At 45.7% G+C, this 15,372-nt stretch overlaps 1 protein-coding gene across 2 annotated transcripts in view; it reads left to right on the top strand.

The window, feature by feature from the left end:
* Positions 1-15,372, top strand: part of TAF2 (TATA-box binding protein associated factor 2) — a 658,862-nt gene that overhangs the window by 167,438 nt on the left and 476,052 nt on the right. For both annotated transcript variants that reach the window (XM_078686838.1, XM_078686839.1), the window contains exons 11-12: positions 2,471-2,606; positions 3,916-4,070. In XM_078686838.1, coding sequence (XP_078542964.1) covers positions 2,471-2,606; positions 3,916-4,070 — 291 coding nt within the window. The remainder of the gene's footprint in view (positions 1-2,470; positions 2,607-3,915; positions 4,071-15,372) is intronic.

Genomic DNA, 15,372 nt, shown 5'->3' on the forward strand with positions numbered 1-15,372 from the left:
AGAAAGAACACAAAGTTTTCACAAAACAAAACAGCTTTTTGTGTCCTTTTCACCACCACATAAAGGAAATCCCTTATCAAAATCTGGAATTGCAAGGTGGATTGTCAAATGCATACAAATCTGTTACCAGAAAGCCAAGCGTGCGTTAACAATTCCCCCAAAAGCCCATTCTACAAGAAAGTTAGGGGTTTCTATGGCATTCTTAGGGAACATTCCCTTAGATGACATATGCAAAGCAGCTACATGGTCTACACTGCACACATTCACAAAACACTATTGTGTAGATGTGCAAACTAAGCAACAAGCCACTATGGGCCAGGCTGTACTAAAAACTCTATTTCAAACAACTGCAACAGATGGGGGTGGTCGCCGCTAAGGTGGGTACTGCTATACAATCTATGCATAGTGTGTAATCTGCAGCTCATATGCCTCGAAAGGAAAATGCTACTTACCAATATGCATCTGTTCTTGGCAAGTAGAGCTGCAGTGTTACACACGCCCACCCGCCTCCCCGGCTACCTTTATCTGTTCCAGTATTATCTTAATTAGATACAAACTACATTTACATCACTACTTTTTGTACTGCTCCATCACTTCCCTAATGGCGAAAAACAATCTGGGGATGGAGCCGAAACCCATGCGCAGTATCTTCCAAAGGAGGAGTCACCTATCTCGTGACTTCCAAAGACTTTTCTACAACAAAACAAACTGCGAACATCCGGCCCCAACACTAGGTGGCCATCTATGCATAGTGTGTAACTCTGCGGCTCTACATGCCAAGAACAGGTGCATAGTGGTAAGTAGCATTTTCCTTTAAACTTGTTTGTGTCTCTGTCAGATCTTATTGTGAACTAATAAAATGGTGTGTACAAAAGGGTGTGTCTTGCAACCGCAATTCCTGAGAGAGTCAGGAGTGTTATGTTCTGGTAGGTCTAATCACTTATTCCTCTTTGAGTGAGTATGAAGGCGAATGAGACACTAGAGCTAGTCGGTCCTGGGCTCATGGGTACTAAGGTGGTAGAATAACTCAGTCCCTACATATTAAGATCCCATAATTCAGCGCATAGTTCTGTGCTTGTACAGAATCCCTGCAACAGCACTATCAGAAAAGCTCACAACCATCCCATCAATGGGTCAGAAATGAAATGGGAACTTGTGAGCAATGGTTTAATGTGGTTCATTTTGTCGACAAACAGAAATGTCAAACCTCTGAAGTAGGCGGGTGTGATGCAATTTCTAATCACCTCAGCGTGCAGTCTGTTTGAAGTTGGGGAAGTTACACTAGCACCTAGTATGTTAGCTATGAGGTGGCTGCATGCTGTATCGTAGTGAAAAGAAATGAGGAAAAGGGATAGTAATAAAATGTTGGAGAAGTAAGTAAATAAAGCTATAAGATGGTCATTGACCTCGTGGAGGAAGTGTGGAGTGTGGGGGAAAAAGAAGGCCCTCCTGTCTGTCTGGAGACAACCTTAGCCCTTTGTATATATTCTTCTAGTTGGGATCTGCGTCCCACGGGACCCAATTAACTTGGAGCCATACCACAGAAGTACATTAAAACAGGGTCGGAGTCCCAAGAATGACTCAAAGTGTCTTATCAAGCTAAAAACTAGGCACATGTTCATGTTAAACAGGCATGGACCAGTGCCATTGCAGACCAGTCTTCTCTTCAGAAACTCCATGAAAGTCTCCAAGGCTCTTACCATATAAAATATTCCAGTTCTCCCAATAGCTTCTACTCATCTACTACACCAGGCGACCCATACGTCCGAACTGCAGAAAAACTGTTGTTCAAGGGCAATGATAGTATTTTGTAGGTAGCCCCCTTCTGGTGTGTATGCTCTTCATGGTCTTAGTGCAATTCATTGACACTCCAGATATATCCTGAGGAGGCAGCCAGGGCTACCTTTCTGTTTCCCCCAAGGAGACCTTTCCAGTCAGTCCTCTGTTACCCTCGGACCTGCAGTGCCAAGTTTTTAGAATGGTTCTATTTTGTCCATTGCTCACCTGGTTATCTCCTTTGCCAGGCAAAGAAGGCAGAGGGCAGATGATAGTAAGCAGGTATTCTGAGATAGCTACCCACCATCTACCACTTAAAGTCTCTCTGCTTCCGTCCTGGCTGTTAGCCACTTTCCTCATCATAATTTTCCTCCTCTGACAGCACTCATGACTCCTCACACTCTCACCAGTGAGCATCACAAGAATATACAACTTACCAGATACTCTTGATAGCTTGAAACTCAAAAGAGTCAGAGAGGGTTGTAACTCGCAGGCATTTCATGCAGTATTATGGTTTGTCCAAATGACAGTTACATTTTTCCCCTCCATAATTGTTATCACTATGTCTAACTAAACAAATTTGAATTGATTTCTTTCTGTGAATTTAATTTGTTTTTAAATGTTTATTTTCTTCTCGCAAGTGAGAAGATAAGTGACCACTAATTGATTTTTATCTATGTACTGTCTATTCCAGCCCTTCATCACATCTACACTTTTCTATAAAGCATCCTCACACTATGTCTTGGGAGTATTACAAGATGTTCCAGTGCAAAGCCCATCTTGTCATGCGACTGATTGAAAACCGGATCAGTATGGAATTTATGTTACAAGTACGTAGACACGATGTTGCCCACCAGAAATGTTTTGTGGAACGGTTTTTACCAATTTGTGACTACACCATGTCTAGTATTTCAAGCATGTATATCTGCTGTGATAATTTCTATGTACAATTCTACCCTTTACTTTAGCTTATCAAGCTTGAACTCTCGGAATCTGAATACTGATTGTTTCACTGAGTTTGTAAATGTTTTTACATTGTGATGGTATTTATATGATCACAGAAATTCCTCATCTGCTGAAAAACGTATTTTTCTTTGGTTGAATGCTTATGTGTTCTTTTGCCTATTGAGCGTAAGTGCGGTCGCTAGTTGTTTTTAATAATTTCATACTTAGTATTTTCTGATCTCATTATTGGGATTTTTTTTTAAATCTTGTGACAGTATGGATAACACAATGGGCTTCTATCTAGTAGTTTCCTAGTAGAGAAGATAAAGATAGTCCTCACATCGGAAGACTTAATCATCTGAACCTTGTAGTGTGCTGTATTGCAGTAAAAATGTTTTGTTAATGAACACAGCAAGGCACTTTCTTGCATATCTGCAACAGTGAAGAAATACAGTAGAAGCTTGTTAATATGTATTAGTTTGTTAGGCTGTTCCAAGATTTGTAAAAGGTGGAGTATCTTTTTTTTTTTGTCTGGTGCACCACTTTACAAGACAAGTGTGCTCGTGTACCATATGTTTTGCAGGGTTTGTCAAATGCCAGGTGGTTAAAAGCTCCACACTTGATCAGTTTAGCACTACATCTATTAGCCCTTTACATTTAGTTCCAGCCAAGTCAGAGTTTTTGTCACATAAGAGAGGAGAAATGCCTATCACAAAGGCATGCCTATACTTTTCAGTCTTTAGTACTAACTGCTCACAGTGGGTTTTGTTAAGACAAATCCTCTTTTTAAGACACCTGTGGTAACTAATATGGCATTGAAAAACTCAGTCCTTTAGCTTGGGTATTCCCATTGTAATTAGTCACAATCCCGAATTATATCTCTCCCCCCTCTCATTCCTCCTGTCAACACTTTTGTCTTGGACCACTGTAGCAAACAGAAAGAGTGTATACCAAGGAAGGTCGTTATATATCGGAGTTCTATTGCATCTTATTTAAATAATCGTTTTCAGAGCTACATAAACACCTCTACTGATCTGTTGAATTAATTACTACAGTTCTATATTCAAATGTTGGGAAAGATTTTAATTGTTTTCTTTTTAAGAGAGATGCTTGTTTGGATGAACATTATTCTACACATTTAATGATTGCATATCAAATGCTAATGCATATATTAAGTTTTTTTTGTCATTGTAGGTTTTCAACAAGTTATTGAGTCTGGCCAGCACTGCCTCCTCTCAGAAGTTCCAGTCCCATATGTGGAGTCAGATGCTGGTTTCCACATCAGGATTTTTGAAATCTATTTCCAATGTCTCTGGCAAAGACATTCAGCCATTAATAAAGCAGTGGGTGTATCCTTTCTTGCTCAGGTGAAGTTTATTGAATTGTGCTAAAGAGAAGTGCTATTGCATTGGCAGGCCTCAGGGACCAGAAATATACGGAGTACCCTAATGATAAACAACATTACATATAAGAAGGCCTCTTTCAAAAGCGCATCTACTCTGTGTTTAGCAGCATTTAATTCACAATCATTCTGGGCCTGAAGTATATTTAGTTTCACAAAAAATGAGTCCACGTTACACCTTAAGCTTCTCATATGTAACAAGTCTTGAGTTTCAATGTAAACCTTTCTGATAATTTGCTGTGCCATCTCTGCTCCAGTTGTTACAGTCAAATGGAATGTATCACTACCTTTAAATTGCACACTTCAATTAAACCGCTTACAAATTTCTATGGTAAAATGTAGATTCTAGTTATTTTGTATTTTAGTTATATATTTTTGGTATTCCTAGTTTGATAAGCTCATTAATTCAAAACATGCAAAATGACAAATACAAGAACCAGGCAATATTATAACACTAACATGTTTTCATATTCAGTGGTAGACTGTTGCTGAGTCCATGTAGAATACGTTAGTTCAAAGATGTTTAACAAAAAATAGTTGCAAAGCACTTCATGTGGAATAAATTACATAAGGTTGGGCGTGGCTACGGAGGCGACCAAGATGGCCACATCCGACTAGAGCTCTGCCGGTCGGGCGATGTCCGCAGCCTCGATCCTGCGTTGAGCGGGCCTCTCCACACGCCGGAACCTTCCCCCTGTGATCGCGGGGCCCGGCGCCGGTGATTGATGCCGCCGTAGCAGCTGGGACACTCCTCGGGACTTCGCTGGCGCCCTATGCCACCGGGCCCCGGCTTGGGCCTACCTGACTCCATCTCGGTGCCGCCAGTGACGGGGTGAGTCTTAGCCCTTTCCCTCCCACTGCCCGTTCACTTTTTTCTGCTCCTGCCTGCCCTGGGGCCTGCTCTCGCGGCCCGCTACCCAGTCCCCTCTCTCCTGCCTGGCCCCCGCAGCTAGCGCGGACCCCTTGGCCTTCGGGCCTACCACGCTGCAGAAGCCGGGGCCTAGAGTAAGGGAGCAGGCCGGACCTGGGTGCGGGCGGCGGGGGAGGTGATCTGGGGTTGGGGTGGGGGTCCGGGATTGGTGGTGGGCTTGAGGAGGTGGGCGGTTGTGCTTCCCCCCCCCTCGGCGCCTGGAGGGTGCTCTGTGGCCAGCTGGGTCGAGGGCCTTCCTAGTCCCCCCTTCCTTCCGATCTGGGGCCCCTCTGGGTCGCATCTGTAGGCCCGATCGCCCGGCTGTGCTAGTGGCTGCCACGACTCCCGGATAGGCGGCCATCCTTGCCGATTAGACCTACATTTGTTCCTGGTCCGGCCTTAGGGGTTGCTGTGCCCTGAGCCCATCCCGCAACTGGGCGAATATTAATCGTTTTCAGCCACAGCGGAACGCCACATGACTCTTCCCTGGCCGTTCTGCCATATTCACACGGCGACAACAGTCCCATCTGGCGCTATACTGGTCCTTCCTGCTGCTCCTTCCTGGTGGCGCTTCTGCTTCTGCCGGTACACTGTTTGCTTGGGGGCTTGGATTTCACCGTTAATCCCATAGAGCCTGCAGTGTTGACCACGTGGGCGGTTCTGCCCCTGCCCTAGGATCTGTGGCCCGCTACCGCTACTGCTCCTGCCCTCTGGCCTGGCTGCACCTTCCGCCACAGTTGCCCTATTAGAAGAACTCAATATTGGTCATCTTCCTTGCAATTCTGCTGCAGCTTGCTCGCCACGATGGTCAAGAAAGACCATAGGCAGCCCAAGCTCCAATTGGACAAGCCGCCGACTGCCACGTCGAACCCCGCTGCGGATTCGGCCACGGAAAGCACACCCCTCAGGAAGAAATCGACTCAGCCCCCCTGGCTGCTGCCATGCTAGCCGAAATGAGGGCGGGCTTCAAGGCCCTTGATGCTCGGTTCGATGACCTGGATAAGAAACTGGCTGACATGAACGCGAAGGTCCAGGGCCACGATCGCAGGCTTGATGTGGTGGAATCTTGAGTTTTCGGATCTTGAAGATGGGCCCTCCTCCTCTCTGAAGCGGCTGGAGAGGGTCGAGAAGATCCTTAGGAAGTGGCTATAAAGAACGAAGATTTGGAGGCCCGGGGGTGTCGCAACAACATACGCATTCTCGGCGTACCGGAGACGACAGCCACTGGTCACCATTCGTGGAGGTGCTTCTTTCTGACCTGTTTGGAAGAGAATCCTTCACCCAAGGCTTGTTGTTGAGCGAGCTCATCGATCCTTAGGCCCTCGCCCCAAACCAGACTTACCTCCCAGACCAATTGTCGCAAGACTTATGAACTTCCGTGATCAGGACACTGCCCTCTGAGCTGCCCGCGAGAAGGGCGAGATCCAGTGGCAGGGTTGCAGTCTTTCATTCTTTCCGGATTTCACGGTCGTGGTGCAGGAGGCCAGGCGCAAGTATCAAAGTTTCAAGGCCATGCCTAGAAATTTGGGGCTCCGATACGGCATGTTTTATCCAGCTCGTCTCAAGGTGGACATTGATGGCAGGCCAAGGATCTTCGACACTCCGCATGCTGCACAGTAATTCTTTCGAGACTTCAAGAACAACTGAAGTGGGGCGTCGGGTGGCTCCGGGTCCCATTCCCCTCCACTGCAGACCTCACAAAGCAGCGTGGACCTCTGCTCCCAGACGGGAAACGGCCGAGTACAGTCTTGTTTTGTTCATTGGCCCTGGTAGTGTTTCATTGACGTTGGCTCGTTCGCACGCTTACCTGCTATTTGATTGTTCTGTTGTTTGATTGCTGATTTGCCCGACTGGCGTGGCGTCGCCATACCCCATGGTGAATACCTCCATGGTTTATTTTTTGGGATCTAATGTTAGGGTGTTCCTCTTTCTGGGTAGTGAGAGGGTGGATGGGGGGTGGTGGGGGGTTTTTGTTTTGTTTTATGATGGATATTTTAGTTTACAGACGATGAGGTTTGCTTTATATGATGTGATGCATTTTTACACTGACTTCCTTTTTAGGTCGAGCCTAGACTTTGCTGTCTGGATCGACAACTATAGTCAGCCGTCTTGGGGGAATGTGAGACAGGGGCCGGGCACGAGCGTCGACTTCACCTCGTGGGCGCGCACGCCCAGGCTGGCGCCGTGCCCGTCCCCTGGCAGGCAGGCATACACTCACACACACACACACACACACGCGCACCCCCCTCCCCTACCACCAGCACCACCACCACCACTCACGCGCACACACACGCTCGCACACACAGATGCACACAGACACACATATCCCCCCCTCCACTCACCGTGCTCTTTTGTCGCGTCGCCTCCCTGCACTCCTTTTCTCCGGCGCATCTCCACATGCGGGGCTCTTCTGTGGATTTTCATGCTACCGCGGGGCTCTCCCTCCATGATGGGAGCCCCCCATGAATGAGCAACACCGGCCTCTTCCGGCCGCGTCACAGTCCCCGCCCATCTCACGGACAGGGATGCCTGACTTCCTTTTTTTCTCGAGTCCAGTTCAGCTGCATCCCGGTCATGGTGTCAGCAGGACCTGTCGGACAGCTTTGCCTCCAAGAGTGGGCAACAGCTATACTTAAGTATCCCGATCTGCTGGGGGCACAGTTTACATCCAGCGGTTACTTCAATGTGGTGAAGAAAAAAAAACATCCGCGGATACGGCAGGCTGACGAAAATGCAGGTCACATCCGGGGATACTTCCAAGCGCTAGAAATTCAGCTAACAACTGTATCTTCATGTAATGGGGAGTTCTGAGTTACTTCGAAATGTCGGCGATTGAGTTGAGTTCACATCCACAGCTGTTCTCCCGTCCCCGATCCGCCTCAGGAACTATAACCGGCTCAATGCTTTCGGTCGATACAACATTCTCGGTGCGCTTTCACCGGCCGTATTTTGCAAAGCAGCGCAGAGGCAACGGCGCCGCCGAAACTAACACTGCAAGTGCAGGCATAGATAGCCGTCAGACAGGGGTACGCATGTGCATCTCAGGGCGGAACGAGGCGATCCGGGCGCTGCGGGATGACTTTTGGTGACTGTAGTCTCCGTCAGTGGAATCACTTTCTCTCTCCTACTCCAAACTGTGTCGCCCTCTACTTCGCTCTTTGTCTCTTCCCCTCCTTACCTTTCCTATCGTTCTCTCGCTGTCTATGACGCATTGTCTCTCACTCTAGCATTCCCTGCCCCACATTCCCTCGTCTTCCCTCCCCAATTTCGTGCGTTCTCTCTTTCCAGCACTCTCTTGGTTTATTTATATAAATTTTAACTTGTCCATATGCTTGATATGCCCTCGTGCTCTTTGTGTTATGGCGTGGTCCCTACGTAGCCATGCACTGCTATTCTGTTTTTCTTGGGAACTGCCCGAGCGCACAGTTGCTTTCTGCATACAGAAAACCATATATATTCATACACAGTGTAATACGTTTTTTTAAGCTTTCATCGCAAAATCTTGTCTGGCTGGGTGTTTAGTCTTCATATATGTATGTGTATTTAGCTATGTTAATATATATCCATGTCGGGAGTGACTGGCTCAGAGTTCTCAAGCGGGCCCTTCTAAAGTATTCTTTTGTCACCCGTGCAGCGATTTTAGTTCCACTTTTTTCACACAACACACCCCAACCCTCAATTCGACCCCTACTCATTTTTTAATATTACTATGGCATTTGCTCCATGTGCACTGGCACCGTGCTTTGATTCAGCATGGCGCCCTCTTTCATCTTCACAAAACAGACGCTGCACTTTCAGCACAGCGCCAGTATTCTGTTGACAAAGCCAATAACTGCAAGGCTGGGCTGCAGACTTGCAGCTATTAGCTTTGTCAACAGTATACCGGGCGCCCGCTTTATAATTATGACGGTAGGCACTGGGCTGATACAATGTGATTTTTTTTTTCTACAACTCACTAGGTTTGTCCCATTTGTTGCCTCCTTACTCGCTCACACTCCTCCCTTCTTCTTTTGTTCCTGCTCCTTCAACATGCCTTCAGCTTCACACTGCAAGCAGCAAAGTGTGTTGGGAGGAACACATGATGGGGGTGCTGGGTATTAAAAGACCAGATTGTGTTGCTTTTGTTAACTTTTGTTTACACCGTGTGTAAGCTTGCTGTGTTTTCTAAGTTACTCAAAAGTAGATTTTTATTTGGGTGTCGTTTACATGTTGTTTGAGCCAACCCTGCTTGCTCCACTTGCATTTTCATACCAGGTTTCTAATGCAATTAGGAAACTTAGTCAGGCGTTTTTTTAATAGAATTAACACATTTCCAGACCAACTCTCGGTTACAAAACATCATTCTTTCCGCTGCCATGCTTTCTTCCCGTTTCAAATTATGGAGATGTGTAAAATGCTCAGGAAGTGTACTTAATGACTGGTTTCCTACTTTGAACAAGTATTTGCAATGCAATTGGTCTCGCATTTACGTGAGTTCAAACTATTGGCATTGTAAATGGCAATGCGTTTTATTTATGGTTAAAAAACCAAAACATAAATATAAGGCATTGTCATTTACAATGCCAGTAGCTCAAACTCGTGTAAATGCGAGACCTGTTGCATTGCAAATGCTTGTTTTTGTATTGTATATATGGCACAGCTAGGAAATGTGCCCGGTCCTTCCGGGCTTTTGTTATTAACATGGAATGTGCGTGGCCTGAATAATAATAGGAAACGTCGACAGGTTTTGAATTATGTAGCACGACATAAGACTGAAATCCTCTTCATGCAGGAAACCCACTTGGCAGACACAGGCGCCAACTCAATAGCTTCCGGATGGGGTCCATACAGGTACTTCTCTACTTACAGCTCATGTTCAAGAGGAGTCGCTATTTTTGTACACAAAAGAATCCAATTTGCACACCATGCCACACAACGTGACCCCGAAGGCCGGTTCTTGATTGTCACTGGTCTGTTGATGGGACATAGGGTTTCACTTGTATGCGTGTATGGTCCAAACACTGACTCTCCTTCATTCTATCACTCCCTGTTGACTTGCCTCCTCGCCGTAGACACTGGGCTCTTGATCATGGGTGGGGACTTTAACCTCCTTCTGGACCATTCTAGAGACAGCACTGCTTACACTCCTGACTCCAAGCCCCCTACCTGACTAGCCCTTCATGAGATTTGCATGCAGTATTCCTTAGTAGACATAGAGTCTCATCTGCACGCACACCATCCTGTCTTTACCCATTATTCTGGGTTTCACAACACCTGGACCAGAATTGATTACTGGCTGGTTTCCGCCGGAGTTGCTGGCTGGTTAGGTTCGGTCCAAACTCTCCCTCGCACTCTTTCCGATCACTGCCCGGTTCTTCTTCAGCTGTTTATTCCTCATGGGGGGGTTATGAGCGACAGTGGCGTTTTTCCGGCAGGGCCTTGAGGGACCCCGCTTTCAGCGACAGGCTATAGAAGATTATTTTGACTTGAACACGGGCACTGTCGACACGTGGGCGGTCTTATGGGAGGGCTTTAAAGCTTACATAAGGGGTGTCTGCATTTCTAAACATGCCGGAGTCCTTCGTGATCTGCCTTTTACTTTAGATCAGATCGAGAAGAAAATCGCTGCAGCGGACAGTGCATTGCTCACTTCTCCCTCTGACTCTCTTTCCGCCCACCGTTTGGAATTATGTGTCGAATTTCGGGACGTGGCTGATAGGGAATTGTCGTTTCTTAATAAACATTGTGTGGCTCGGAGGTATGGGGAGGGCGAACGTCCGGGTCGCTTATTGGCCAACACGCTGCGCCCCCCCAGGGGCTCCACTTATATCATCTCCATGTCATGACTAGACGGCTCCCCCATTCATTCTACCCCAGCGGTCTGTGAGTTGTTTCTTACTTATTATAAGACCCTTTATTCTTTGCGCCTATCCGGGGATCCCGGCGGTCAGGAAGATTATTTATCCGAGGTGGCTCTGGTGTATCTGGAGCGACACATGCAAGAGTTCCTTCTGACCCCCATCACCTCAGACAGTATTGTGGAGGCGATCGATGCCCTACGCGCGTCATCTGCCCCCGGGCTTGATGGCTTTTCGGCTGACTTTTAAAAAGCGTACAAGGACCTTCTGGTGCCTCGCTTGGTCGAGGTCTATGCGGAGGCTTTAGAGGTGGGTATCCTCCCCCTGACGTTTCGGGAAGCGGTGATCATTCTACTGCCAAAACCCGGGAATGCAATGCGGCTCATACAGACCACTATCATTGCTAAATTTGGACTACAAGATCTTAGCCAAAGTCGCCGCCATTAGTCTATCACTATTGATGGAATTTGTCATCTCCCCAGTGCAATCGGGCTTCGTTCCACACAGGTCCACCTTGCTCAATCTTCGTACATTATTCACTTTACTGCACCGTATTGACCCTTCCATGCCTGCCGCCGCAATTTTACTTGAAACAGGCCTTCGACTCCCTTGAATGGCCCTTTTTTCTTTCAGTCATGCGCCGAATGGGTATGCCGGAATGTTTCGTGGCCACCGTTACTCTTTTATATACTAAACCCACTGCCCGGTTGCGTCTTAACGGCACTTTGTCTGACCCCTTCCCGCTGTCACGAGGCACCAGGCAGGACTGCCCCCTTTCCCTTTCCCTCTCCTATTTATTTTAGCCATGGACCCCTTAGCTCTGCAATTTCAGGAGAACCACCTCCAGCGTGGGTTGCAATTTCGCACTGGCCCTTTGTTGATGTCCATGTACGCGGACGACATGGTATTATATGTTCGACAGCCTCATGATAATCTGTCACCATTGATTCGGGAAATCATACGATTCAGCAATTTTTCCGGGCTCCATATCAATTGGCACAAATCGGTCATTTTTCCACTTACAGACGGCACTGCACCTTGGTCATTCGAGTTTCCGCTGGAATGGTGCGATGATTCTATTAAATATCTGGGTATCCACATTCATCCAGACACTGCATGGGTGATCCGTCTCAACTATGGCTCCGCTATCGACACATTGGAATCACAGATCACCCGATGGCTCCGCTTACCCCTATCCATGGCAGGTAGAATCGCAATTATTAAAATGATAGTATTGCCCCGCTTTTTGTATTATTTCAATAATATTCCCGTTCCCTTAACCAAGGTATTTTTCACGCAACTCCTCTCACTGTTGCTTCGCTTGATCTGGGGAGACAAGACACCCCGGGTCAGTTGGAAAGTTTTAACTTTACCACCGGACAGAGGGGGGTTGGGTGTGCCAGATTTTTATTTGTATTATTTAGTCGCGCAGTGCGGATATGCATACGCTTGGGTCCATCCGGACGCTCGCATACCATATTTGCGGCCAGAGGCCGATCTGGTTCTCCCGAGACGGCTTCTTACGATTCTCCCCACTGGCTTCCCTCGTGACCAGCGAGACATCCAGACAGTCTTCACCACATGCTGGGCTTGGATTAAATTGCATAGATTTTTGGGAATAGATCTTTTATACTCCCCAGCCTTACCCCTGCCCAATGCCTCCCTTTTCCCTATTCTCGGGGAAACTTTGGTCGAGCGCACCCTGGCGAAATTCAACATATGTACCCTTGGGGACTTGTTCCCAGATGGGCATGTATTCTCCTTGTCGGAGGAGGCGCGTTTTAGCGATCGCTCCTTTATGGACACATACATTCTCACCCGGATACGCTCTGCTTTAAGGGCGAGATTCCCCTCCTTCCCTTTGGCCCCGGTTGAGACCCCTCCCCTCACTTTGGTGATTCAGAACCCGAATAATGCAGTGTGGGACACTCAAACCAATTGATGACTCTAAGCTCAGGGCTGCATGGGAGAGGGACTTGGGTGGGCGTATCTCTGATGATCAATGGGCATATTGCTGCAGGACCACAACAGATGTTTCTTTGAACAGTCGTCATAAGTTGCTTCAGTTTAAATTTCTTCGTCGGATGTATTTTACTCCGGCCCGCGCACACAGAATTGACAATTCCCGGCCGCACCATTGTCAGAAATGTCTTGCGCCCTTTGTTGATTTCGCACACTTAACCTGGTTTTGCCCCAAAATACACCAGTATTGGCTAGAAATCCACTCCACCCTGGGTGATATATTGTCCATGCCGCTCCTTCCTACACCTGAAATTGCACTGTTGGGTTATGTTGAGAACTTCCCAAAGAAGGTTCGTAAATTAGCGGCTCTTGACTTCCTATTAGCCAAAAGGGAGATTGCATTGCTGTGGGGCAGTAGGCGCGCCCCTACTCTTCGCTCCTGGTTAAACAGCTTACCGTTCTGCAATGTGAATTGCGAAGAATTCAGTACTTTACTCCCCACCTCTTCCATGCCAACCGATATTTGGGGCCCGTATAGAGATTATATCTCCCGGCGCCAATTAGCCCATGATTCTCAGTTACAGTCCGGCATTACCCCCACCGGAGTGGGATAGTTCCCTTAAGACTCTGGAAAGGAACAGCGGGGAAATTATGACACTGCATTTATTTGGCTTTTGGTCTCTGTTTTCGACAGCATCTATTGTTTGCAGTTTTGTCATGAGATGGATCTTTCATTAAGTATGGTATATTTGTTAGTGTCAGTGCTTATGTATCACAGTGCCCTTTTGGCCATTATGATGTGTGTTTATATTTTACTTGATATGTTTTTCAGATTCCTCACAAATGTCATTTTATGTTCTCATATTGCAATCTCAATGTTTGTTTTCTTTTTCTTTTTCTTTTTTTTTTCATGTAAAACGGAAAAAAAAGTAAAAAAAAAAAAATGACATAAGGTTCTCTAGAGTAATGAATGTAGAGTGTTCTGCAATGTTGTTCCTAAAGTCTTCGCTTTCTTTCAAGATTCACTGTCACACAATAACCTCTCTTGTTGAGGAAAATTACCAAGAATGTTTTCAAGTTTTCAATATAAAATTTGAGTAAGTAGTTTCTCAGTCAATTAATATTTTTTTCTTATTTGGTCAACGTAATCCTAATTTTCCATGAAGAACTAAATATCCCATTCCATTTGTCAGGAGAAATCAATTAAATCAAGAAAATCATTAAACATGCAAACAACACTTGCTTTTCTCAACACAAATTTTAAAATCATGATGAAGCAAGCAAGATGCTAATTGTCAAAGTCCAAACATGAATGTTGATCAAAATCTGTCAATTCATGATTCCGTTTACAGCAAGGAATGCAGTTGGTGTTCTATTGCCATAGTCTATCCTTCTTCCTCTAATTCTTTACACCACACACTTCCATGGAAATACATTGATTATCTGTATGATAGTGGTTCAGTATGACTCCCCCCAAAAAAATTATAATTCATGTGATCATTTAAGAGGTGTGATTTATTTTGCCTAATGCACCTCTAAGGTATATGATAGCTTCTCATCAGGCATAAACATACACTTCCATGAACAACCCAGCAGTCCACTCCTAGATCCACTGATTGTATCTCTGACTTTGAGCGTGAACAGCATTCTGACTCCTTTCTGACAGATCTCTGCTATACAAATTCCACATGCATACAAATATATGTGCGTACATATGTGGTCAGTAGGAGAAGACTTTCAATGGTAAAATACTTAATTGTAGGAAGTAAGATTTTAATGCACAGACATTTTAAGGAAAGCAGTCTGCTTTTAACATGTTGCACTGAATTTTAAAACCTAATACTGGTTGTTTAAATTAATAGTGAAGCCAAAACCAGAAGGTAATGAGTGAGCTAAATGAGTTGATTAATTCTGATATTATCTCTTTGGCACTGTAAAACATGATAAGGCACCTTTCTGGTACTGTATTTACGATTACCTTTCCCTCTTCATAGAAAGTGAAACATGTGTTACCACTGTGCCAGTTAATATCCAGTGTTATTTTCCAGAGTTTCATACAGCCACGACCACATAAATGGCCTGAAATCAGGTTTCTGAGATATTTACATGCACACCACCACAGTATACAGAGCCAGTTTCACTTTAGCCAAATATTTTAAAATCTGACTATTAACAAACTAATTGGAAACACCATGGGAAACATGTTATGACGGTCATAAAAAAAAATCCTCCAATTTTTGCACAGATTAGCAATTAAAGCGTGGTTAAAACATCATAACTATTAAATTAGACTGCAACATCTTTTTCGTATGCCGTCCTTCTCCAAATGTTTAATCACCTCAGAGAATCAAAAATATGGCAACCTTGCAAATCCATGGTATCCAGTAGTGAGGAACCTTAACCGGCTATTTATCCAGTACTAGATCAAATGCAATGTCCGATGCCTGCTCCACAAATTACTTTGCAGAAAATCTTCTCATTTGCCTAATACACAGAGTGATGCGCATCCACCACTTTTGCACATGTTTTTTCTTGGTGGC

Source organism: Lissotriton helveticus, chromosome 4_1 (assembly GCF_964261635.1).
Source record: "Lissotriton helveticus chromosome 4_1, aLisHel1.1, whole genome shotgun sequence".
Taxonomy (NCBI): domain Eukaryota; kingdom Metazoa; phylum Chordata; class Amphibia; order Caudata; family Salamandridae; genus Lissotriton; species Lissotriton helveticus.